The 27,387-nt window shown below is 44.1% G+C and overlaps 1 protein-coding gene and 2 pseudogenes across 1 annotated transcript in view; 1 reads left to right on the top strand and 2 right to left on the bottom strand.

Moving 5' to 3' along the window:
* Positions 1–27,387, top strand: part of parp12a (poly (ADP-ribose) polymerase family, member 12a) — a 95,284-nt gene that overhangs the window by 29,653 nt on the left and 38,244 nt on the right. Inside the window, exons 2-3 of the mRNA XM_073046592.1 lie at positions 1,426–1,561; positions 23,253–23,553. Of these exons, the coding sequence (XP_072902693.1) occupies positions 1,426–1,561; positions 23,253–23,553 (437 nt within the window). The remainder of the gene's footprint in view (positions 1–1,425; positions 1,562–23,252; positions 23,554–27,387) is intronic.
* LOC140727423 (eukaryotic translation initiation factor 4B-like) lies at positions 10,541–11,523 on the bottom strand (annotated as a pseudogene).
* LOC140727422 (eukaryotic translation initiation factor 4B-like) lies at positions 20,279–21,653 on the bottom strand (annotated as a pseudogene).

Raw genomic sequence — 27,387 nt, 5'->3', positions numbered from 1 at the left:
AGTGGTGTCACAACGATATCCTCTCATTCAACGCCCACAAGACCAAGGAGCTTATTATTGACTTAAAGAGGAGCAAAAGGAGGTCTGTGAGCCAGTCCTCATTTGGGGATCAGAGATGGAGAGTTTCAACAACTTGAAATTCCTTGGTGTAGATCCTTCGGAGGATCTGCCTAGGGTCCAGCACACAAGTGCCATTATGAACAAAGCATGGCAGCACCTCTGCTTTCTTGAGGTTTGCAAAGATTCGGCATACCGTCTAAAACTTTGACAAACTTTATAGAGGTGTGATGGTGAGTGTATCGACTGGTTGCACCACGGCTCGGTATGGAAACACTAATTCTTTTGAACTGAATATCCTTCAGAAAGGACTGAATACAGCCCAGTCCATCACAGCCAAAGCTTCTCCACCGCTGAGCACATCTTTCACTGGAAAGCATCATCAAGAATTCCCACCATCCAGACCATGGTCTCCTATTGCTGCTGCCATCAGGAAGAAGGTACAGGAGCCTCAGGACCCACACCACCAGGTTCAGGAAAAGTTATTACCCTTCAACCATTAGGCTCTTGAACCAGAGGGGATAATTTCACTTGCCCAATTCCTGAACCTGTGGACTCATTTTCAAAGACTTCATTTCATGTTCACAATATTTTTTGCTTATTTATCTATCATTATTATTATTATTTTTCTTTTTGTATTTACACAGTTTGTTGTCTTTTGCACACTGGTTGCTTGTCCATCCTGTTGGGAGCAGCCTTTCATTGACTGTGTTGTGTTTCTTGGATTTACTGTGAATGCCCACAAGAAAAAAGAATTTCAGGGCTGTATATGGTGACATATATGTACTTTGATAATAAATTTACTTTGAACTTTTTTTCAAAAGGTGCATAAAATAAGGGGGTTCCCGTTTCAGATGGAGATGGGGAGGAACCTGTCTGTCAATCACAACTTAAAAAAAATTCTCCACACGAGAAAGCTGTGGAGATACAGTCATTGAATATATCTAAGGCAAAGACTGACAGGCATTTAACCTGTAAGGGAGTTAAGGGCAGGTGAAACAGGAGGAAAGTACTTTTGAGGCCAAGATTAGATTATCCTTGACTACACTGAATGATGATATAAGCTCAAAAGGACAATTGGTCTCCTCTTATTATTTTTTCCTTATATTCTCATGTTAGGCACATGATATCACTTAAATTCAAAGACTTCTGTAGTTCTTGGTTTGGTCAACTACTCCCGAGCTTAAGGATGCCCTCTTCACCGATGGTGACTGATGACTTTCGTAAACTGAATCTTAGGGATAAAAAGTCTCATCTCTTGAAGAGAACTCCCTCAACCAAACAGCTGCCTCCAATTTTTTTTGTGTAAATGTACACTGCAAGACATATTTAAAATTTTCTTGGCTGATTCTTTGCTTTCCTTTACAGAAATAGCTGCAATTTCTCACACGACATCCATTCTCGCCACAACTCCGCTGTACTGCGTGCTCACAAACTTCACCATCTGAAAGAGCTGGAATTGCGCCAGATTCTGCTACAGAATGATTCATCCCTGTTGCCTGAGGTAGGAGCTTTGTCACGCCTCCGGTTCCATTGATGTATTACCATTGCACTCCAGAGTCGTCTTAACTCCCGATGCATGAGCCGAGGAGGCAGACCGTGACGTGTGATCTAATGAATGTTGAAAGGCTTACTTGGGCTTAATTTAGCCCCAGGTTCCTTGTCTGTTAGCTCTCCAGAGTGTATTTTCTCTTTTTTCTGTATTCTTTACTCTGTCATCACCTCCAGCCTGATAGATCTCAGATCTCTGCAATCTCCAGTTTTATCTTCTTGGTCATTCTTTATCTCTGCTCCTTAACCTCAGGTTTCTAGGCCAGATATACTGGAACATCCTCTCTCAGCCTTTCTTCCTCTCCTGTCAACCAACCTCAAAATCTCTGGGGCGAGGAGGGTGGGGGAACATTTGGTTAACTATTTCAGCATCTGATTCAGTGTGAAGATTCTGCTTGCTCTCACACTTGTGAAACCCCATGGAAAGTTTCATCACATTATTTATTCATTTATCTGCTTCTGGTCAAAAATAGCATGTGTTGCCAACTCCGTCCTTCCCCCCCCCACCCCAGTTGCTTTTGAGATTATGGTGATAAACTGCTGGATTTAACTACTACAGTCCTTCTGATTGGGACATTTCCACAGTGTTGTTGCATTGGGAGTTCCAGGATTTAGACACAACAACAATGAAGGAACAGACATATCTCCAAGTCAAGCAGTATGCACTCGGGAGAGGAGCCCTCTGGTGGTGCTGATCGGACACTCCTTCTGCACTTGACCTTCCTGATGGGGGCAGTCAGAGGTTTGGCAGGTGTTGCGGGAAATCAGGTTCGCGGCCTCAGTGAATGGGGCCAAGACATTAACACTCAGCAAAGATTTTATTTACAAGACAAAACAGATAACGAACATTCAGTAAATCCTTCATACGAATCTTGGTTACAGCTACTTATCTAAACTGAGTGCACGAAGTAGTAGGACAAAACCGACAATAAACGTACACACAGAGGCAAATACCGATTTAAAGTATGTGGCCGGGTTTCCTGCACTACAGCATACCCCCACTGTTCACCGTTTCCACGGCACTCTCATCTACCTGGTCCCCGGTGACCTGAGAGCAAAAGAGACCCCATGGTTACCTTGCGCTAACTTTAAACCCTACCGACACCATGACATGCTAATGGATGCTAGTGGGCGGGGCTGTGATGCTCCTTACATGGGCCAGTTCTCGTCTCCAACGGGGTAATGGCTTTCGATGAGCAGGTAAGTTCAGATACTTACTGCAACAGTCCCCCCCCCCCCCCCCCCCAAAAGCCACAAGGCTGTTTCGTTCGGCCCGCGGGCTAGTATAACCCCTACGGATGCCTCACTTTACTTCACACAAACAATAACACAATAATACCCGGGATTATCAACCCACTGGTTACTATAAAGTACACCAGCCTCCCAATGCCCCAAAAAGCCAACATCTTTCCCCTGAGCATAATGGCTATGGAACCTCCTAAATCTTATCCACGGACTGTCGGCTGTGATCAACCAGGTGAGTGATGGTCCCAGATTTGCTGGGGATGTCGGTGCAGCACTCCTGACCAATCACTGACAGATGCCATCCTTCTCTGTGAGATTGCACAGGGAAACCGCCTGAATAGCCATCACTTCAGCTGACGCTCGGGTTAGCACGCGTGCTTGAGAGCTGTGACCATTTCATTGGCCAGTTCCTGGGACAGCCTGGCCGTGCCATTCGGGGGAAAGGCCGTCATCCAGAACCTTTCTGCCGCTGTGATACACCTCTTGCTGGCTGCCCTCATGGGTAGGGTGCATGATCCGGTTATTGAAATGGTGTATGTACCGTACTGTGTACCCTGGATAGCGGCATCCGTACCATCCCGTGGGAAGCCACAGGTACACGCAGGAGTCGTATATCTAGTGTGTACTCTTCAGCGTCCCAGGAGCGCCCACCCTCATGACACCATTAGGTGTGAACACAGCCATCCCAGGATACTGCTCCCACTCACACTCACTGCTCATTGTACCTCTTGCACCAACACTCCTTCCGTTTCCATGTTGGCAGACTGACTACTCTCCGAATTGGAACCTCGGGATTAGACAAATCATACGTAGGGAAGTACCAGTCCTTAAAACACTTCTCCACCAGGGGTTACTGAAACTCAGGTTATTTAAGGCCCGTCCCAGACAATAGGGCGAGGTGGGCTGGAATGGTCTACTCCCTGCCAGCTTACCCCACGACAGAATGCAATACCGAGAAGCAAGTTCCTCCAACTGTCCTGTTTGTCGTTAAAGAGGATCGGTATTGGTGGCACTCCTGCTGTAGCGTGATGGGGCCCTCATGCAGACCCAACAATCCAAAGCACTGGTGTGGTTTGCAGGTTCGTTTGCCATCTGTAGGAATGTGTTGTAGGATCTCACACCAACTGCTGTCATCATCACTGCCGTAAGAATCCACCACTTTGACCTTCTATAATGTAGGGAGACACACACTCTGTCCCTCATGGTTAGTCACTGGGTACTTCAGAATCAGAATCGGGTTTATTATCACCAGTATATGACAGACAGACAGACAGACGTACTTTATTGATCCCGAGGGAAATTGGATTTCGTTACAGCCGTGAAGTTTGTTAACTTAGCAGCAGTTCAGTGCAATACATGATCTAGCAGAGAGAGAAAAAAATAATAATAAATAAAATAAAACATAATAAACAAGTAAATCAATTATGTATATTGAATAGATTATTAAAAAGTGTGCAAAAACAGAAATACTGTATCTTTAAAAAAGTGAGGTAGTGTCCAAAGCTTTAAAGTCCATTCAGGAATCGGATGGCAGACGGGAAGAAGCTGTTCCTGAATCGCTAAATGTGTGCCTTTAGGCTTCTGTGATGGTAACAGTGAGAAAAGGACATGCCCTGGGTGCTGGAGGTCTTTAATAATGGAAGCTGCCTTTCTGAGACACCGCTCCCTGAAGATGTCCTGGATACTTTGTAGGCTAGTTCTCAAGATGGAGCTGACTAGATCTACAACCTTCTGCAGCTTCTTTCGGTCCTGTGCAGTAGTCCCTCCATACCAGACAGTGATGCAGCCTGTCAGAATGCTCTCCACGGTACATCCATAGAAGTTTTTGAGTGTATTTGTTGACATGCCAAATCACTTCAAACTCCTAATAAAGTATAGCCGCTGTCTTGTCTTCTGTATGCTGGGACCAGGTTAGATCCCCAGAGATCTTGACACCCAGGAACTTGAAGCCGCTCACTCTCTCCACTTCTGATCCCTCTGTGAGGATTGGTACGTGTTCCTTCACCTTACCCTTCCTGGTCCACAATCAGCTTAGGCATGCCATTCCCATTTCCCCCAGTAACACTCCCCACTGCCTACTGTATTTCCTGGAATGTGCACTGCAGTAAACGTCCTGGTAGCCCCTGTGATTGCTGCACCCAAACCTTCCCTGAGCTCCTCTGGTTTTGGAGGGTCCGACTCTGCTCAACGCTGGGGCATCAGGGACTCGCCCAGACTTTATGGCTGGGAACTCAGGTGACCCACCACTTGCTGCAGCACACACAGCCGATCCTGGAGGGTGTGGTTAGGGGTCAGCAGCTTTGCCTGATGCTTCAACAACCCATTCCAGCGTTCAGTCAGCCCTACCGCCTGTGGGTAGTAGGGGATGTGGAACAGAATGCCAGACTCACCTCCCTCCAAAAACAAATTTAATCCAATCTTGTACTTTCCTTCCTTCAGAGACTTCACAAGTAACTGCAAAATTTAGAACAGATTATTTCCAAGGTGGAAAACTTTAGCACGTTTTCCAAAGACGGAAGGGGGTAAAAATGACTAGGTGAGGGTCCCTGATACATTAACACATTCACATAGCTGCTTAATAACACAGACCTTTTAAACGATAAGAGCTTCTGGAAATTCACTTCACTGGAGTAGAGAAGTACTTCGATCGGTCACCTTTTCTGCTGAAGCATAGGATTAATTCAAACACCCTTCTGATACAAATTTAACAAACATGTGACAGACTTTTCTTTCCCCCTCTCTCCCCTTTCCCCCTCTTTCCCCTCCCACACCTCACAACATTATTCAAACTCAAAACATTTACACTTTACTCTAGGGGGGGTGGGTGCAGGCAAAATGGGGGTGGAGTGGGAAGGCGCTACCCATCGCCTCGCCCCTGTCGTCGCTGAAGATCCACCAGTACCTTTTTTCAGAGCCTCCAGCAAGAGATGTGGGTAACTCTAAGCGGAATGCGAGGAATCCTGTGGAGGGCAGAAGGAGTCCTTATCGGGAGAGAGCTTGGAAAATGACTTTTCTCCTTTTGTGGCCTCCTCACCTGTTTTCTTCTGGCAGTTCTCCCTGCACAAGGCAGAGAGGGAATCCCACTTAGCTGTTCCTTCAGCTCCGACCAATGCCAAAAATACTTCCTTACGGATCACGTGGGGCCCTCCACTGCAGATTGCTTACCTAATTTGTGCACCTGACTACAGGGACCTTTCTCCAAGTACTCTAATCCCACTAATAGTTTGATGACGGTGGCTACAGTGCCCCCCGATGTTGGTCCCAATAATGGCAGCACCATTCCCTTTAGATCGTGACCTGCTGCTTTAACTAAACAGCCCAGCATGGTTGAAGTTAACCTATGATGCCACTGTTAGAATAGATCCCTGTGACTAGAGCCCACTGACGAAGGACTTGGTTCCTTCCTGCACAGTACTCCGCTCCTCCTGGGGCTGCAGATCCCACCCAGAGAGTGATGAATACCTGACCTTAAATAGTCACTATCACTGCCCCTTGGCAATTCCTCATCCCCATGAGAAGTGGCTGGTGCATGTTGAACATGTGGTGGGAGGACAGGCCCTCTAGGACACCCATCTCCCTGTCGGATAGACTCACTCCAGCATTCCCCGCATCCCAGATCCTCAGCAACCACGTGGGCAGAGGTCCCCCTGGCTTCTGCCTTTGACGGTCTCCCAGCTCCGCCAGTTCCTTCGTGGAGAACTCCCTGATGGCCGTCATCCTGGTGAGAACCATTGTGTCATTGTCCCTAGGTCCCTCTCCCCCTGCCTGCTGCCCTTCCTCATCTTCCTCCATGGAGGCTGGAGGGCCTAGGGGCCAGCGGCCTCCTTGCTGGGTCTGGGACCACTGGTCAGGTTTGCAGTGGCTTGGCTGCACTCACAGAGAGGGAAAGCTGAGGCTCTCTTCTAACCTTTCTTCAACCTCATTGTATAACCAAATTTCCCTATCGTACATCCTGGGTTGCCTCGTCAGCCCTAAATGGGATCCAGTTGCCAGTAGCCCTGTGGGCCACCTCTACCTGCTGCACTTTCACTAGTCAACAGGCCATTTCTGTGCTCTAATCCTCTAACTCCCTGCCCAGGTAACCTCCTCCATGATAACACATTGCTGGTTTATCATTTCACCTCATTTCTCAAACTTTCTACCTCTTTCTCCTTCCGTGAGATTATCTCGAGCTGCTGCCTTACTATAGTTGACAGCAACCAGAAAGCATCCCTCTGGCTCTCCTTCTTCTTGAGGAATCCTACCTTATAAATATGGACACGATGTAGTGTCCCATTTTTATGCTATGGGAGTCCCAACTTTTCTGACCAGTCTACTGGTGTCCTGTAGTCCACTTGTAAGTAGGGTGAGTTTACAAAATCCTGCACTGTTGTTGGTCCACCCAGGACTCAATACTCCTGAAACTCTCTTACTTTTGCTTTTAAAGATGCTCATCTTCTGTATAAACACCTAGGGACTTCTAAGGTAGCTTACAGTATGTCAACAACATAAGAGAATAAAAAGATCAACATGCTTCTGGTGTTAACTTGTGAAGGATTACTGTTGTGTGAGAACTGTGTTGCGGTGAGGTCAAGCACAGCAGGTTAGACAGTATTCAGCTATCCTTACAAAGTTTACCTTGGTATAGTATCTGCCCTTTCACAACCTATGGCACTGTTTTTACAAGTAATAATGGGTAGGATCCAGCAAACTTGGAATTTGCCTGAAAGGTACATTGAGATTAATCTATGTTACTCGAATGGAAACTCTAATTACTTCATCAGGTGTACTCATCCACTGATACTCTAAAAACTGTCTCAGTACATTCAGCAGATTGTCTAGGGTCAGGGCATTTACATATCAAAGCAATTCTTTATGGCAGTCTTATAAATATCTAGGACTTCAGCTTGCAATCAGATAGACCTTCATAAATATCAGATAACTTTATATACTTAATCTGCATATGAAAGCAGTGAAAACAAAAAAAAATGAAACCTGATCCAATGTGTTCAAATATCTGACATGCAACGTCTAGTTCTCTTTTCAGTAGAAAGTTTAATTTTTGATTGGCTCTTTTGAATCCATGTTTATTTTCCAGCAGTCAAAACTGGCAAGCAGATTTAATTTTAACTATCATTTATTTTAAAGTACAAACAAACATACGAATAGATAGATAGATAGATAGATAGATAGATACTTTATTCATCCCCATGGGGAAATTCAACATTTTTTCCAATGTCCCATACACTTGTTGTAGCAAAAACTCCTTACATACAATACTTAACTCAGTAATAATATGATATGCATCTAAATCACTAACTCAAAAAGCATTAATAATAGCTTTAAAAAAAAAAAGTTCTTAAGTCCTGGCAGTTGAATTGTAAAGCCTAATGGCATTGGGGAGTATTGACCTCTTCATCCTGTCTGAGGAGCATTGCATCGACAGTAACCTGTCGCTGAAACTGCTTCTCTGTCTCTGGATGGTGCTATGTAGAGGATGTTCAGGGTTTTCCATAATTGACCGTAGCCTACTCAGCGCCCTTCGCTCAGCTACCGATGTTAAACTCTCCAGTACTTTGCCCACGACAGAGCCAGCCTTCCTTATCAGCTTATTAAGACGTGAGGCGTCCTTCTTCTTAATGCTTCCTCCCCAACACGCCACCACAAAGAAGAGGGCGCTCTCAACAACTGACCTATAGAACATCATCAGCATCTCACTGCAGACATTGAATGACGCCAATACTCGGCAAACTAAACAAGGAGCTGAGAAACAAAGCCGAAGTGAATGAACAGCAAAGAATGGGAAGATAAAAATACGGTGCCTCTGAGAAAAATCCATCACCTTTATAGTTGAGATAAGAAAAATTCCGTGGATAAACTAAACCAATCAATGATTGCACAATTACATCACGTGGGTAATATGCTAATACTCAGCCAATGAAAAATGAGAAAGGTGATGACCTGTTAGTTTAACTACAATACCGCTTCCTGCCAGTAAGCCATAACGAACCACCACCTACTGTGAAAAATACACTAGTTTGTTAAAAAGTACAAATGATTAGCTTGCAACTTTAGTCTTACATGAATTCATCTTATAAAAAGTATTTTTAAAAAACAGTGATTTCTAACAGCACAAATTGCTCTTCATCGTTCAGAAATCTCAGTTTGTATGCAAATCTTTGTGCACAATCAAAATAGTGTCACTGTAACGTTCTCGCTCGGGTGTAACGGAACGCCGAACTAAACGTCGAGTTAAACCGTAGTCAATGAAAACAAGGTCGCAGTAAGATTAACCATTTACTGTTCACTTTTCACATTAACGTATGATGAAAACTGTTGATAAAACAATACAAGATTGGTACAGTGTTTGTTTCCTTCTAGATATCACATTTACATCGTGAATACTTGCAAAGGTAAAACTACAATAACTACATTACATTAAAGTGCAGCATACAGTCAGAATCTACCTGCTCCATTGACTGCTTTAAATACACTTCAACACAAACTATCCCAGCCGTCAGCTTTAGCTCAGTGGGTACTTCGCAGCATCAACTTAACAACACAAACTATCCCGACTCGTTAACTAACGAAAACATAAACCTTATCGACCGTCGTTACTTTTAACAGAATCAGCGTTAACATTTTAATTCAACATATCGATTATCTCATGACTTACAGCGTTGCTTTCACTGTGTTTCTGGTGCGTAGAGAGAAAACTGCTCGCGCTGTGGCGCCACATGTGAGCGCCCCCCCACCCTTGCGTTTATCCCAAACCGGTATTTTCCCACAAGACACGGCGAAACCGGATGTGACGTCATCACAGCCGCGATATATTACAGACAAATGAATTTACTTAAACAATCCTAACTTTAACTAAAAAATGCTAACAAACGAATTACTAAGCGAAAATACTATAAACTAAATAACTGCCATAAAGGCAGCACAGTCACAATTGAATAAACCTGGAGTTGGCAGTTTCCATTGTTTACTGGAAAGTATTTCAAACAGATCAGATGAAAAAGATGTGCAAACTAAAATGTTTCAATTAGTTTGTGATTGATATCAGACATCAATAAGATGGTGTGATGAGATCTTAATCTGTGTAAGATAAGTCACTTTCTTTTGACAATGTCGGGCTTACACAAAGAGTGTTTTTACTTTTTAGGTAATGTCACATTTTCAAACCAAACAAACCACATCTATTGGCCATTTGTTCATAGATGGATATATTACGAGTTTGTAGTATATTTGGCCCTAACAATGTTCTCACCTGAAGTGCCAGCAGCTCAGCTGGCATAAACCTCCCAAGTACATGGGGGGAAAAATAAATTGTTCAGCAATATCATCAAACTGTTGTCAAACTTCAAGGTTAGTCCAGTAGCAGGTTAACCAATTTGGTTATAGTTGAGGTGACAGGAAATCAAATATACCTCCTTACAAGGTTTTTTTTATTTTTTTTTGAAAAGTGGATATTGAAATGTAACATCCAATTCTACCTACAGCACAGAATGTTTTCTCAAAAGCCTGATACCATCACATAAAGTAGTAGTTGAACACACCATAGGTTTCGTATTCAATAGCGGCAGGATCATGCAAGGAAAGGTTCCAAGAGATGTAAGCCATAGGGGCTGTTGACAGTGACATTTTAATTGAAATTCATTCTTTCAGTTCTCCAAAAAGGGGATGTGGGTGTTCCTCAAACAAAACTTTAGTCTGCACTGCCTCCTTCTTCATCAGAATCAATCATCAAAGCAGAGGTGAATTTAGGAGTGGGCAATTCTTAGTATTTCATTGGCTCAGTTGTAGGTTGTGAATCACAGCGCCTTTTGTCTTCCCTTCCTAGTTCTGTCCTTTGGTCCTTGTTTACGTCATCTTTCCATCCGCAGTTCATAGCGCTGTTGACTCTTCCACATTCTTTACGTGATATTTCTGCTTCATTTGTTGGTGGAACTTGTCCGGTTTTGCCACTTGGTGACCTGAGGGGTTTATTCGATGATGCACTTTTTGGTGGAAGTGGCATTGTGGCCTCTGTCTCGGTGTTCCAGTTATTATTCCACTTTGTTCAGGCATTTTCTTCAGGTGGAGGGGCAGGTACAACCATTTGGAGCTGGTCTGGTTTAGAAGATTTGGACACTGGTGAGTGTGGATCCACCTCTTTGCTGAACACTTCATTGTCCATTGATTTTTCACGCTGTTCTGACTGTAACTCAACCTGCAGGTGCACTGGTATCATTTGGCTGTGAAGAGTCGCTGGCAGTCCTTGAATGCTCACCCTGATCCTCATTGTGTCGGCTTGGATGCCTTTCTCGTGCTGTTCAACCCCTTTAATCTCTCTTTCTTCATCATCTAGTTACCTGTGCTAGTTTTCCTGCTCTTTCTTCAATCTCTCCTCAACCTCACGTCCTTTAGCTGTTGTATTTACTGGCTTGGTAGCACCAAAAATGGTTGCTGCTCTTCCAGGCGATGTTGCAGGAGGGGCACACACAACCTCTTCGTTTGGAGTGCTGCAGGATTTCAGATTCAATTCAGGCCTTTGTACGGGTCCTCTATCCCCTGTTATAATCCCATCTCTTCCTCCCTGCATTGACGACTGCATGAACACTGCTTCATACACCTATGCTGAGATAGTCAGTTTTATCAACTTTCCCTCCAACTTGCACTCTGCCCTTAAATTCACTTGGTCCATCTCTTGATACCTTCCCCCCCCACCCCCCCATCTCTCTGTCTCCATCTCTGGAGACAAACTGTCTACCAACATCTTTTATAAAGCTACTGATTCCTGTGGTTATCTCTATATCTATTCCCAACCTATCTCTTAGCGGATCCTTCCAACGAGCCAATCAATGACCGGCGCGGTAGAAGTGGCTTTCGACTGACAAGTAAACCAACCCCCTCCCCCCCACCCCCATGACATTCTTCGCTTTGAAAGACGCGACTCTATGACAGTTTGGCACTCAGACTTAGTATGACCTTCGCGAACAGCACACTAATTTACATTTAGAACACAAAAGTACTATACCCAGATTGATAAACACAGTAGTCAATCCTCAGTGTCCTGTAGCAGTCCACCAGCCTCCTAGCATTTCAAAAGGCCACCAAATACCCCCCAGAGTGTAATTGTGATGGAGCTGGCCCCCACCTTATCATCCACAGATCACAGGTGTGATCAGCCGGGTGAGTGATGTTCCCCAATTCATCAGGAATGTGTGTGCAGCATTCTTCACCAATAATAGCACAAGAGCCACCTTCTTTGCAAACAAGTAATCTGAGGCCACCAGTAGCAGTTCCCGAGACTGGCTGGGGCTGTACCATTCTGGGAAAGGTCATTGTCCAAAACCTTTCTGCCTCTATGATAGCCCTCCTACTACGCCAACCCGCCTTTACAGTACAAGTTGGCATAGACACAGCCATCTCAGGGAACTGTTCCCGCTGGCACTCGCTGTATCCCACTGACTGGTTTGACCTGCGTTCATCATACCACTTGCATCAGCACTCCTTTCCCTTACCTGCTGGGTGGGGAATTACTTTCAGAGTCGGGACTTTTGAATTAAGCAAGTCATACGTAGGGAAGTACCAGTCCTTAGAGCACATGCTCCACTGGGGGTTATTAAGGCTCAAGTTTCTGAAAGCTGCTACCATACCATAGGGTGAGGTTGGCTGGATGAAGCTACTCCCCTCTCAGCTTCCCCCAAAACAATGCCAAAAGCACAGAAGCTGGACAATTTCCCCCAACAGTCCTGTTCCTTGTCATCGAAAGGGATTGATATTAATGGCATTCCTTCTGCAGTGTAGTTAGGCGTTCTCGGGCAAATCGAGCAACCCGATGTATTGCATATTCAAATACCATCTGCAGGAATGTATTATAGGATTTCCCACCAGAAGTCAGCGTCATCACCACTGCCATCAGCATCCACCACTTTGCCATTCCGTAATGCAGGAAACACAAACTCACTTGCTCTTGATTAGCCACTGGGTAAAAAGGTGCAAAAACAATAATCCCTGGATTGCTCACCTAGTCTCCCAATTTTACAAATTATGAATGCAAAATTCCCAATTTAACCATAAAACAGGACAAACAAAAATGCAAGCTGGTATTCTGTTTCTTCAAAACCTTCGTAAGTAACTAAAGAACTTAGAACAAACAGTTAATTTCCACGGTGAAAAGCTGACACATTTTCCAATGGAAAGAGTAAACAAATGGGTGGGGCCCTGACACATTAACACAGTCACTTTCAGATACATAAAGTGTAAAAGAAAGGTGAGAGTGGATATCGGACTGCTGGAAAACAATGCTGACGGTCATTGGGGAACTATGGGGGACAAGGAATTGGCAGATAAATGGAATAAGTATTTCGAATCAGTCTTCACTGTCTTCACTGTGGAAAACACTAGCAGTATGGTGGACGTTCCAGTGGTCAGGAAGTGTGTGAAGTTACCGTAACCAGAGAGAAGGTTCTTGGGAAACTGAAAGGTCTAAAGGTAGATAAGTCACCTGGACTAGATGCTGTAGTCAAGTCAAGTCAAGATTATTGTCATTTCAACCATAAACTACTGGTACACAGTAAAAACGAAACAACGTTCCTCCAGGACCCTGGTGCTACATGAAACACAAAACTACACTAGACAGCACAAAGCTACACTAGACTACATAAAACAACATAAAAACTGCACTAGACTACAGACCTGCACAGGACTACTTGAAGTGCACAAAACAGCGCAGGGCAGTATAATAATTATATAAGCAAGACAATAGGCACAGTAAAGGTCAAATTACAATAATACTAAATGATGTAGATGTCAGTCTGGACTCTTGAGTATTGAGGAGTCTGATGGCTTGGAGGAAGAAACTGTTCCACAGTCTGGTTGGGAGAGCCCAACCCAGAGTTCAAAAGAAGTGGCTGAAAAGATTATGGAGGCATTATTAATGATCTTTCAAGATTCTGGAATGGTTCCGAAAGACTGGAAAATTGCAAACGTCATTCCACTCCTCTGGAAAGGAGAGAAGCAGAAGAAAGGGAACTATAGGCCAGGTAGTCTGACGTCAGGGGTTGAGAAGATGTTGGAGTGGATTATTAAAGATGAGGTCTCAGGGCACTTGGAGGCACATGGTAAATAGGCCATAGTCAGCATGGTTTCTTCGAGGGTCTGACAAATTGGTTGCAATTATTTAAAGAAATAACAAGCAGAATAGACAAAGGAGAATCAGTTGATGTGTGTACTTGGATTTTCAGAAGATCTTTGACAAGGTACCGCACATGAGGCTGCTTAACAAGCTGCTTAACAAGATGGTATTACAGGAAAGATCCTAGCATGGATAAAGCAGTGGCTGATTGGCAGGAGGCAAAGAGTGGGAATAAAGGGAGCCTTTTCTGACTGGCTGCTGGTGACTAGTGGTGTTGCACAGGGGTCTGTTTGGGACTGATTTCTTTTTACGTTACATGTCAATGATTTGGATGATGGAATTGGTGGCTTTGTGGAGAAGTTTGCAGAAAATATGAAGATAGCTGGAAGGGCAGGTAGTTTTGAGAGGTAGACAGGCTGCAGAAGGACTTACACAGATTAGGAGAATGGACAGAGAAAAGGCAAATAGAATAGTGTCGGGAAGTGTATGGTCATGCACTTTGGTAGAAGAAATGAAAGGGTTGACTCTTCTAAATGGAGAGGAAAATACAAGAAAACTGAGGTGCAAAGAGACTTGGGAGTCCTTGTGCAGGATTCCCTAAAGTTTAATTTGCAGGTTGAGTCTGTGGTGAGGAAGGCAAATGCAATTGCAGCATTCATTTCAAGAGGACTAGAATATGAAAACAAGGATTTAACGTAGAGACTTTATAAAGTACTGGTATTGCCCTACTTGGAGTATTGTGAGCAGGTTTGGGGACCCTTAGAAACGATTTGCTGAAATTGAAGAGGGTTTGAAGGAGATTCATGAAAATGTTTCCAGGATTGAATGGCTTGTCATATGAAGAGCATTTGACGGCTCTGGGCCTGTATTCACCAGAATTTGGAAGAATGAGGGGTGACCCCATTAAAACCTATCGAATGGTTAAAGGTCTTGATAGAGTGGATGTGGAGAGGATGTTTCCTATGGTGGGAGAGCCTCATACCAGAAGACACAGCCTCAGAATAGAGGAGTGCCCTTTTAGAATGGCAATGAGGAGGAATTTCTTTAGCCAGAGGGTGGTGAATCTGTAGAATTCTTTGCCACAGGCAGCTGAGGAGGCTAAGTCTGTATGTATATTTAAGACAGAGGTTGATAGATTCTTGATTGGTCAGGGCATGAAGGGATATGGGAAGAAGGCAGGAGATTGGGACTGAGAGGAACATTGGATCAGCCATGATGAAATGGTGGAGCAGACTTGATGGGGCAAATGGTCTAATTCTGCTCCTGCAGTGGTGCTAGAAAGTTAGTGAGCCCTGTAGAATTGTCTCTATTTCTGCAGAAACATGACCTAAAATGTAATCAGATCTTCACATAAGTCCTACAATGAGATAAAGAAAACCCAGTTAAATAAACAACACAAAAACATTATACTTGTTCATTTATTTATCGAGAAAAATGATCCGATATTAGATTGTATTTGTTGAAAAAAGTATGTGGAACTGCTCTCAGTAAACTGATGTGACCCCCTTGTACAGCAATAACTAACAAATGTTCTTGGTAACTGTTAATCATATTGCATGTGGCTTGGAGGAATTTTAGGACATTCCCCCTTACAAAAAAAACTGCTTCAACTCTGGGATGTTGGTGGGCTTCCCTGCATGAACTGCTTGCTTCAGGTCCTTCCACAACATTTCTATAGGATTAAGGTCAGGTCTTTGACTCCACTATTCCAAAACACAAATTTTCTTCTTTTTAAACCATTCTGTTATTGACTTACTCTCGTCTTTCGAATCATTGTCCTGTTGCATTATCCAAGTTCTATTAAGCTTCAGGAGACGGACGGCTAACCTGACATTCTCCTGTGACATATCTTGATACAATTCTGAATTCATTGTTCCCTCAACAATTACAAGCTGTCCAAACCCTGGGGCAGCAAAGCAGCCCCAAACCATGATACTCCTTCCACCATGCTCACAGTTGGGATGAGGTTTTAGTGTCAGTGCCCTTTCCCCTCCAAACATAGAAATGTGTATTTCTGCCAAAATGTTCAATTTTTGTCTCATCTGTCTGGAGAACATTGTCCCAGAAGCATTGTAGAATATCCAGGTGGTCTTTTGCAAACTTGAGGTATGCAGCAATGTTTTTTTTTGGAGAGCAGTGTTTCCTCTGTGGTGTCCTTCCATGAACGTCATTCTTGTTCAATGTTTTTCTTACAGTGGACACATGAACAGAGACCTTAGCAAGTTCTAGAGATTTCTACAGATCGTTTGCTGTTCTTTTTCACCTCCTTCAGCATTGCACGTTGTGCTAATGGGGTGAACGTCACAGGATGCCCACTCCTGGACAGAGTAGCAACAGTACTGAATTTCCTCCATTTGTAAACAGTTTCTCTTACTGTGGACTGATAAACACTCATGTCTTTAGAAATGCTTTTGTAGCCTTTTCCAACTTCATCCAGCTTCTACAATTCTTCTAAATTCCTCTGAAAGTTGATTTATTGATGCATGGTGCATATAAACAGAGCTTTCTTGAGAAGAGCAGGCTCTGTCAGTAGCCTGACTGTGTGTCTTTTTTATAAGGCAGGACATCTCTACAACCCACACCTCCAATCTCATCTCATTGACTTGAACACCTGACTCAAAATAGCTTTTTAAGAAGGCATTAGCCCAGAGGTTCACATATTTTTCCAACGAATACATGTAATATTGGATCATTTTTCTCAATGAATAAATGAACAGGTATAATGGTTTTTGTGTTACTTATTTCATTGGGTTCTCTTTAACTAGTTATAGGACTTGCGTGAAGATCTGATCATACATTAGGTCAGTTCTATGCAGAAATAGAACCCTACAGAGTTCACAAACTTTCTAAACTGTGTATCTTACAGTGTTATGGTCTTAAAGGCAAAACCCTCAGTCATATACACACTCAAGCAAACTGATGTGTGGCCACACCTCATGCAACACTTCTCCTACACTCAAATCATTCACATAGGGGAGAGGGATGCAGGCCAAATGGCCCCCTCAGTCTGGGGTGAGGTGTGGAGACACTAACTATCCCCCCCCCCCACCCCACACACACAACTGCAGTTACTAAAAGTCCGCCAGAACCTCTAGCGTGAGATATAGGGAATCCTGAAGGAAATGTGAAAATCCAGCTGAGGACAAAAGGTGCCCTTATCAGGAGAGGGCTTCAATGACCCTTCCCCCTTACCAGCATCTTGGCCTCTCCTCTGGCAGTAAACATTGCCTGGAGGCTGGGAATGGGAGCCGCATTCACCTTCTCCTTTGGGAAGCCAGATTTGAGCAACACCAAAAACATTTCCTTATGGATCATGCAGGATCCCCAACTTCCCGCCTACTTATCCAACTTCTGTCCCTGGCTATGTGCACTTTCTACACACTCCAAAGCCTGCAACAACTGAATGGCTACTTTTATGGGATGTCCCGACTGCTGGTCCTATTAAAGACAGCACCACCCCTCTCAAGTGGGGAGCCACCGCCATAACCAAATGTCCTATCATAGCAGGGGTTAGTTTAGAATCCACTGCAAGCTGTCACTGTCACTGTATAAGCCCATAATCAGAGCCCACTGGTGAAGGGCTGAAATCCCTCCCTCTACTGTGCTCCACTCTGCCTGGGTATTCAAAGGGGGGAGGGTACCTGGCCCCTGACCGCCACTGCCTCCCAATCCCATAAAGATGCATTATGCTCAGAAGTGAGCAGTGTCCTCAGGGCATTATTGATCACGTGTTAGGACGCTAGGCTCCCTAAAATGCCCGTCTCTGTACTAGATAGGGTCACTCCAATACTCCCCTCATCCCATTTCCCCAACAGCTTCGTGGCCAGAGACTCTCCAGGCTTCTGTCTGTACCTATCCCCTAATCTCGCCAATTCCCTAATGGAGATTTCCTGTTTTCATGAAGGGGCCTGTTGTACCACCCCCTCCCCTACACATTCCTGGTCCTCCTCCTGGGAGGACGAAGCTGTGGGACGTTCCCCCACCCCCACCCTCCATGTTGGGAATGAGACAGCAAGATCACCAGCCTAGCCTGTGCTGTTGAGAGTGCATTGGGGAGAGGGTGATCATTTCAAGAAAGACTCCTAGGACTCCACTCTACCCTCTCCTCCATCTTCAACATCCAGCCAGACATTCCCATCCCCCATTCACGCACCCCACCGCATCAAGGCTCAGACCTTAACGGGATCCGGCTGCCAATTAGCCCACTGGGCAGCCTTGAATCACAGTACCTTCACTGGCCGACAGGGTATCTCCGTATGCTTGTCTTCTAGCTCTGTGGCCCAGTTCTGGGTTGTCAGCTGACTTCCCCCCATCGTGGTACACTTCTAACGCAGTATCTCCACGGCAGTCTGAAGGCCTGCGATTGTCTTGTACTGGTGGCTTATGATGGCTGCAAACAGCCAGCAAGCATTCCCCCGGCTATCCTTTCTCCTGGGAAATCCTAATGTGTTATGTGTGGACATAATGTGTCCAGTTTCAGCCCTGGAGAATCTAACTGGTCTGACCAGTCTGCGGGATCAGGAGATTGGCGAGACACCCAAATCTCGCACTGTTCTGGGTCCACCCCGGGACTCAGCATTGCTCATACAGTGCGGGGGTGGGGGGGGGTGTTTCTCTCTCTGAAATAACCTTCTAAAGATATTCATCTTATGTTCAATCATCAAACCCTGCTCGCAACGCCAAATGTTACAGGGGAACAGGTTTGTGGGTTTCGTAGGTGAGACAGAAGATACTGATTATGAATTAAGATGAATCATATATTTTCAAAAAGTCAAATATTCAGCCAAACATCTAAGTCACAAGATACACAACTACGAAGTTAAATGCTCAATAAACAGATACTTAGCTAAGAATGCACGTGGTCTCTTTGATATCTGCAACATACTTTCCCAATGGCTCTGCAGCACTGGTCATTACCTCAAAGTGGGCCCTGGGAATGAAAGAAAGTGGCCGAGCCTTCCACATGTGCTATTCTTATACCCCCGAGGCACCTGGAACCGGACACTGGTGCCTTGCCACAAGGCAACCAATGGGAAAGAGCAGTTGCATCCTTCAAACAGGCCAGTCGATGACTGGCACGGTAGAAGCAGCTTTCGACAACTGACAAGTAGACTAACCTTCCCCCCCCCCACCCCATGTAAGAGCATTTGTTCCTAGGACACGGCTTTTGATTCCAGAGCATCAGAGATGCCCTTCTCCTTTAAAGAACAGGGTTTCCCTTCCTCTACTATTGACGCTGCCCTCACCCACATCTCCTCCATTTCCTGAACATTCGTGTTCCCCTCATCTTCCCATCGCCAGAATAGTGATAGAGTCCCTTTTGTGCTTCACCCCATCAGCCTCTGCATCTTCCACCATCTCCAAAGGGACTTTACCTCCCTCTTTTTGCAATTCCCTTGTCCATTCATCCTTCCCCACTAATCTCCTTTGAGACACTTACCCCTGCAAGTGGCCAAAGTACTCCACTTGCCCATATACAGCACCTCCTCCCTCACCTCCGTTCAGGCCCCAAAACAGTCCTGACTGGCGAGGCAACACTTCACCTGTGAATCTGCTGGGGTCGTCTATTGTGTCTGATGCTCCCGATGCGGCCTCCTCTACATTGGTGAGACCCGTTATAAGTTGGGTGTTCACTTGGTCGAGCACCTCTGCACCATCCGCCACAAGTGGGCCTTCCCTGTGGTCAAACATTTTAACTCCAATTCCCATTCCCTTTCCAGCGCGTCAATCCATGGCCCACTCTTGAGCCATGTTGAGGCCACCCGCAAGATGGAGGAGCAGCACCTTATATTCCATCTGGTATCCTCCAATCTGATGGCATGAATATCGCTTTCTCCTTCTGGTGAACAAATTCTGCCCCCTCCCTTCCTCTGTTTCCCATTCTGACCTTTCACTTTCTTTCAACTGTGTATTACTTCCCCCGTTTCCCTTTCTCCTATTGTCCACTCTCCTCTCCTATTAGATTCTTTCTTCTCCAGCCCTTGACCTTCCCCACCCACCTGGCTTCACCTATCACAGCTAACCTCTTTCCCCTCCCCCCCCCACCTTTTTATTCCGGCATCTTCCCCCTTCCTTCTCAGTCCTGAAGAAGGGTCTCAGCTTGAAACGCTGACTGTTTACTCTTTTCCATAGCTGCTGCCTGACCTGCTGAGTTCCTCCAGTATTTTGTGTGTGTTCCTCTATCTTCCTGTCTCATTTAATCTCTTGAGCCATAATCACTTCACTCGTAATCTCTTGTCAAAAACAGTCAAATCCATCACTGTAATGATTGCCACCAGCTCGATAATCATCACTCCACTTATCATTATTAATGTCACTCCTAAATCAACTGCTAAATACACACCAGCTGTCTCTATCATAACCATTGCTTCTGAAGCCATCACTCCCTGTTCCTACCTCCATCCCACTGTGGACCAACCCAATCACAAATGTCATAATGATCCCAATTGAATCCTCCAGCCTCCTTGACAGGTAATTATCATTGGTATTGGTTGCTGGCTGAGCTCTCCTATTATACTTCATCTCAACATCACAAACTCTGTACCAATCTCCTCCCCTCCCGAATTCCCTTTCCTTTTCCTGAGTTTTATCAGCAATATCCACCCTCATTCTTCAGTTCTGCAACATTTCTTCATTGAGACTTAAAGCATTCATCAGTGATTCCACATCATCAAACAGCAGAACCAAATTCCTTCGGTCCGACCCGGTAAACGCACAGCACTGATACTCATTCCTTGGAAGAGCTTGAGGTGGACTCTCCGTACATCGTAAGACAAATTTCTTAGAAAGGCTGTGTAAGGTGACTGTTTAGGAATACTATGTATTAATATTAATAGTATTAATATGTGGTGCATGCGCTGCTCAAGGTGCTGTTGGCAGTAGTGCCCTATTAATGACAGGCTCGCGAACGTCACCACCAAGCCAAGCAGTGGAAACTTCTTTATCCAAGTCTTCTATCTCATCTGCCCAACTTACTGGCTTGAGGGAATTTGGTCTGGGCTATTCCTTCCTTCATCCTCTACCAGAAAGTCAATTAAGGTAAGGGTCTTTCCCTTCTTTATGTTTTTTCTTCCCTGAAGCTGCCAGGTCAGAGTAACCTGGGTGAGTAATTATAGTGCATTTTGCAGATGGTGCATACCATAGCCACTGTGTACTAGTGGCAGAGAGAATGTGTGTTTCAGATGGTGGATGGGGTGTTGGTCAAATGGGCTGCTTTGTCTGAGTGCTACAGGCCCTATGAATGTGCTGACCAGCAAACACCCATTTCCTCTCATCCTCCACTAATCCCACATATCTCAAGCTCCTCCATTTCTAGTTAACCTGCTAACTCATACATCTTTGTGATGTGGAAGGAAACCAGGGAGGATGTGCAGCCTCCTCATGGAGGTTAGGGTTGAACCTGGGCCTCTGAGATAAACTTGCACCTTTAACAGCCTCAGGGTGTTAAAAGAATCAATGAAGCGAAGTCACCATTGTAATCAAAGAATACTGCACAGAAGTAAACCATTCTGATAGCATCTTGTATTACAATCCTGCTTCCCTACGTATTACTATCTCCCAGGAAAGTAAAAATACACAGATCAAATGCCCTCAAACGGCAATACGATAATGGCCAGGCACATTACTGTATGATGCTGATTGAAGCATAAATGTCAGGATATTGCATAGAACTTCCCACCTGCATTTGAATTCTACCCATCTTAAGGAAAATGCCTGCAGTAGTCAGTGTGAGTTTCTGCCTCTGGAATGGAAGGCAACAATTACGTCAGTGCCTAAGAAAAATATTGTGATCTGCCTAAATGACTATCGCCCGGTAACACTCACATCGACAGTGGTGAAATGCTTTGAGAGGTTGGTCATGACTGGACTGAACTCCTGCCTCAGCAAGGACCTGGATCCATTGCAATTTGCCTATATTCACAATAGGTCAATGGCAGACACAATCTCAATGGCTCTCCACACAGCTTTAGACCAACTGGACAATACAAACACCTACATCAGGATGCTGTTCTCTGACTATAGCTCAGCATTTAATACCATCATTCCCACAATCCTGATTGAGAAGTTGCAGAACCTGAAGACCACAATCTGTGTGGATTGGTGATAACATATCCTCCTTGCTGACAAATAACACTGATGCATCTCAGGGGTGTGTACTTAGCCACTGTTCTACTCTCTGTATACACATGACTGTGTGGCTAGGCATAGCTCAAATATCATCTACAAATTTGCTGATGATACAACCATTGTTGGTAGAATCTCAGGTGGTGACAAGAGGGCGTACAGGAGTGAGATATGCTAACCATCTGGCACTCAACGTCAGTAAGACAAAAGAGCTGATTGTGGACCAGGAAGGGTAAGACGAAGGAATACATACCAATCCTTATAAAGGGATTAGAAGTGGAGAGAGCGAGCAGCTTCAAGTTCCTGGGTGTGAAGATCTCTGAAGATCTAACCTGGTCCCAACATATTGATGTAGTCATAAAGGCAAGACAGCGGCTATTAGGAGTTTGAAGTGATTTGGCATGTCAACGAATACTCTCAAAAACTTCCACAGTTGTACCGTGGAGAGCATTCTGACAGGCTGCATCAATGTCTGGTATGGAAAGGCTACTGCACAGGACCGAAAGAAGCTGCAGAAGGTTGTAAATTTAGTCAGCTCCATCTTGGGTACTAGCCTACAAAGTACCCAGGACATCTTCAGGGAGCGGTGTCTCAGAGAGACAGTGTCCATTATTAAGGACCTCCAGCACCCAGGGATGCACTTTTCTCACTGTTACCATCAAGTAGGAGATACAGAAGCCTGAAGGCACACACTCAGTGATTCAGAAACAGCTCCTTCCCCTCTGCCATCCGATTCCTAAATGGACATTGAAGCTTTGGACACTACCTCACTTTTTTTAAATATACAATATTTCTGTTTATTGCACATTTTTAAAATCTATTCAATATACGTATACTGTAATTTATTTATTTATTTATTATTACTATTATTAATTTTATTTCATTTATCATTTTTTAAATATATTATGTATTGCATTGAACTGCTGCTGCTAAGTTAACAAATTTCATGTCACATGCCGGTGATAATAAACCTGATTCTGATTCTGAACACGCTTAAACTAATTGTGTTACCAGCTGACCTCAGCAATAACATAGACACTTGTAATGCACACCTAACCTAGCCTAGTTCCCCCTCCCACAGCCTTCAGTGTGGGAATTCCTGGCACATTTTCCGGGTGTGTGCAGTGTGATGGTTGCATTATTCTGTCTCATGTTTCTGAACTATCTCTTGCAGATTTGTGTGTTCTACAACAAGGGCCTCGGGCAGTATGGCAGCTGTACTTTCAAGCATTCCTGCACCAAGCTTCATGTCTGCCTTCACTTTGTCCAGGGATCCTGCAAGTTTGGGTCAAGCTGTAAACATTCCCATAATTTCAAAAACAACAATAACTCCTCTGTCTTGGAAAATCTGAGCTTAGACCTGATCATGCGCCTGCCTCAAATATACCAGAATATGTACAACATCAGAACTTACAGTGTCTGGAAAGATGATGCAAGTGAAAATAACCATCGCTGCAGCACTGCCGCTGTGAAAGGTCTGTGCAAACACAGTAAATCACTTTATAAACTTGTTCAAGGAAACATCAAATAATTGGGAAGACTAACAGAATGTTGACCTTGATCTCATAGGAATACAACAGTCAGAGAGTCATAGAGCACTACAGCACAGAAACAGGCCCTTTGGCCTACCTAGTTCATGCCAGGCTTTCTGCTGAGACCCATTTACCTGCATCCAGACCATAGGCCTCCATACCACTCCCATCCATGTACCACCCCAGACTTCTTTTAAACGTTAAAACACAATCTGTATCCACCACTTCTGCTCTCACCACCCACAGAGAGAAGAAATTCCCTCTCAGGTTCTCCATAAATTTTTCACCTTTCACCCTAAACCTATGACCTCTAGTTCTAATCTCACTCAACATGAGAGAAAAAAAGCTTGTATGCATTCATCCAATCTATACCGCTCATAATTTTATACCTCTATAAGATCTCCCGTCATTCTCCAGATTTCGAGGGAATGAAGTCCTTATTCAGCCCATCGCTGTAACTCAGACCTTCAAGTCATGGCAACGTTCATGTAAATTTCTCTACACTCTTTCAGGCTTATTGATATATTTCCTGTAGGTGATCAGAACTGCCCACAATATTCTAAATTTGGCCTCACCAATGTCTTAGCATAACATCCCAGCCAATGTGCCAAAAGCTCTCTTTACAGCCCTATCTACCTGTGATGTCACTTTCAAGGAATTTATGGAGCTGTATTTCCAGGTCCCTTTGTTCTATTGCACAGCTCATTCCCTCAAACCAGTCTTATCCTGGTTTGTTCTCCCAAAGTGCAAAACCTCACACTTGTCTACATCAAATTCCATCAGCCATTTTCAGCCCATTTTCTCAGCAGGTGGAGATCACTTTGCAAGCACTTTGGAGATCAATTTGCAGGTGGAGATCACTTCCTCGCTGTCCACTACATCCCCAGCCTTAGTGTCATCCACAAATTTGCTGATCCCAGTTTACTACATTTCCATCTAAACCAATAATATAGATGATAAGCAACAAATGGAACCAGCGCTGATTCCTGATGCACACCGCAGGCCTCCAGTCAGAGAGGCAACCATCCACTACCACTCTCTGGCTTCTCCCACTAAGCCAACATTGAACTGAGTTGACTCCTTCATCCTGAATGCCAAGCGACTTAACTAGTTGAACCAGCCTCCACTGCAGGATTTTGTCAAAGGCCTTGCTAAAGTTCCTCCAGACAATATCCACTACTTCCCCTTCATCAACTTTCTTGGTAACCTCATTTAAAACAGTAGGATCTGTTAGATATAACTGCCTCTAACAAAGCCACGTTGACTATCCCTAATCAAGCTCTGCGTATCCAGTACTTATATACTGTACAGTGCCTATAAAAATATTCACCCCCTTGGAAGTTTTTAGGTTTTATTGTTTTACAACATTGAATCACAGTAGATTTAATTTGGCTTTTTTGACACTGATCAACAGAAAAAGACTCTCCCATGTCAAAATGAAAACAGAACTCTACAAAGTGATCTAAATTAATTACAAATATAAAACACAAAATAATTGATTGCATAAGTAGTCACCCTCTTTAATATGACACACCAAATCATCACTGGCGCAGCCAATTGTTTTAGAAGTCACATAATTAGTTAAGTGGAGATCACCATGTGAAGTCAAGATGTTTCAATTGATTGTAGTAAAATACACCTGTATCTGGAAGGTCCAACTGTTGGTGAGTCAGCGTCCTGGCAGAAAATAACACCATGAAGACAAAGTAACACTCCAGACAACTCCATGAAAAGGTTATTGAAAAGCACAAGTCAGGAGATGAATACAAGAAAATTCCAAGTCACTGAATATCCCTTGGTGTACAGTTGTCAATCAACAAGAAATGGAAAGAATATGGCACAGCTGTAAATCTGCCTAGAACAGGTCATCCTCAAAAACTGAGTGACTGTGCAAGAAGTGGACTACTGAGAGAGGCCACAAAGAGACCTATGACAACTATGGAGGAGTTGCAGCTTTATGGGAGAATGGAAAACAAGAGAATGCCACTGTTGAAAAAATCTCACATGAAATCTTGGCTAGAGTTTGCCAGAAGGCATGTGGGAGACTCTGAAGTCAGCCGAAAGAAGGTTCTATGGTCTGACAAAACCAAAATTGAACTTTGTGGCCATCAGACTAAATGCTATGTTTGACGTAAACCAAGCACCACACATCATCAAAAATAGACCATCCTTACTGTGAACCATGGTGGTGGCTGCATCGTGCTGTGGGGGTGCTTCACTGCAGCGGGACCTGGAAGGCTTGTGAAGGTAGAGGGTAAAATTAATGCAGCTAAATACTGGGAAATCCTGGAGGAAAACCTGATGCAGTCTGCAAGAGAATGGTGACTTGGGTGAAGATTTGTTTTCCAGCAAGACAATGACCCCAAGCATAAAGCCAAGCTAAACAGGAATAGCTTAAAAAGAATAAAGGTAATGTCTTGGAGTGGCCAAGTCAGAGTCCAGATCTCAATCCCGTTGAGAATTTGTGGCTGGACTTGAAAAGGGCTGTTCACTCACGACCCCCATGCAATCTGACAGAACTTGAGCAGCTTTGTAAAGAAGAATGGGGAAAAATTGCAGTGTCCAGATGTCCACACGGACTTGAGGCTGTAATTGCTGCCAAAGGTGCATCTACTAAATACTGACTTTGAAGAGGGTGAATACTTATGCAAACAATTATTTTGTGTTTTATATTTGTAATTAATTTAGATCATTTTGTAGAGATTTGTTTTCACATTGACGCGAAAGTGCCTTTTTCTGTTGATCAGTGTCAAAAAAGCCAAATTCAATCCATCATGATTCAAAGCTGTAAAACAATAAGACATGAAATCTTCCGGGGGGGGGGGGGGGTGAATACTTTTTATAGGAACTGTACCTGCCAACTTCTAACTGCGTTGTAAAAACATCTACTTTATTTTGTTTATGATGTGCATTCAAATATAACACCTTCAGTCCTGTGACATCACCCTTTTTAATTTTTCCTCCACATTCCCAGAAATTAAATTTTAGCCCTTTCAAAATGCTTTGCCTTTTTATTTATTCTGGATACTTTCATAATCTCTCCTGCACTCTCAAGTTCAAAGTAAATTTATTACCTAAATACCTAATATGTCTCCATATTCAACCCTGTGATTCATTTTCTTGTAGCATACTCAATAAATCCATTATAGAATTTTACGAAAATAGAAACAAAGCCTGCACCAACTTGGACGTTCAACCAGTGTGCAAAAGACAACAAACAGTGCAAATATAAAATACAAGAAATATTAATAATCAACTAGGCAACAAATACTGAGAACATGAGATGAAGATTCCTTGAAAGTGAGTCCATAGGTTCTGGGAACATTTCAATGAAGTTGTCCCCTTTGGTTTAAGAGCCTAATGGTTGAGGTGTAATAACTGTTCGGGAGCCTGTTGGTTTGAGTCCTGAGGTCCCTGTACTTTCTTCCTGATGGCAGCAATGAGAAGGAAGTATGACCTGGGTGGTGGGGGTCACGGATGTTGGATGCTGCTCTCCGGTGGCAATGTTTCACGTAGATGTGCTCAGTGGTGGAAAGGGCTTTGCCGTGATGGACTGGGCCATAAACACTACTTTTTGAGGGAATTTCCATTCAAGGCCACAAGTGTTTCTGTACCAGGCTGTGATGCAGCCAGTCAATATACTCTCCACTAGAAATTTGTCAGAGTTTTGGATGTCATGCTGAATCTTCACAAACTCCTACGGAAGTAGAGGCACTGCCATGCTGTCTTTGTAATTGCGGTTACATGCTGGGTCTAGGACAGGTCCTCTGAAATGAT

Source organism: Hemitrygon akajei, chromosome 5, assembly GCF_048418815.1.
Source record: "Hemitrygon akajei chromosome 5, sHemAka1.3, whole genome shotgun sequence".
NCBI lineage: Eukaryota > Metazoa > Chordata > Chondrichthyes > Myliobatiformes > Dasyatidae > Hemitrygon > Hemitrygon akajei.
This window is presented reverse-complemented; position numbering and strand designations above follow the sequence as displayed.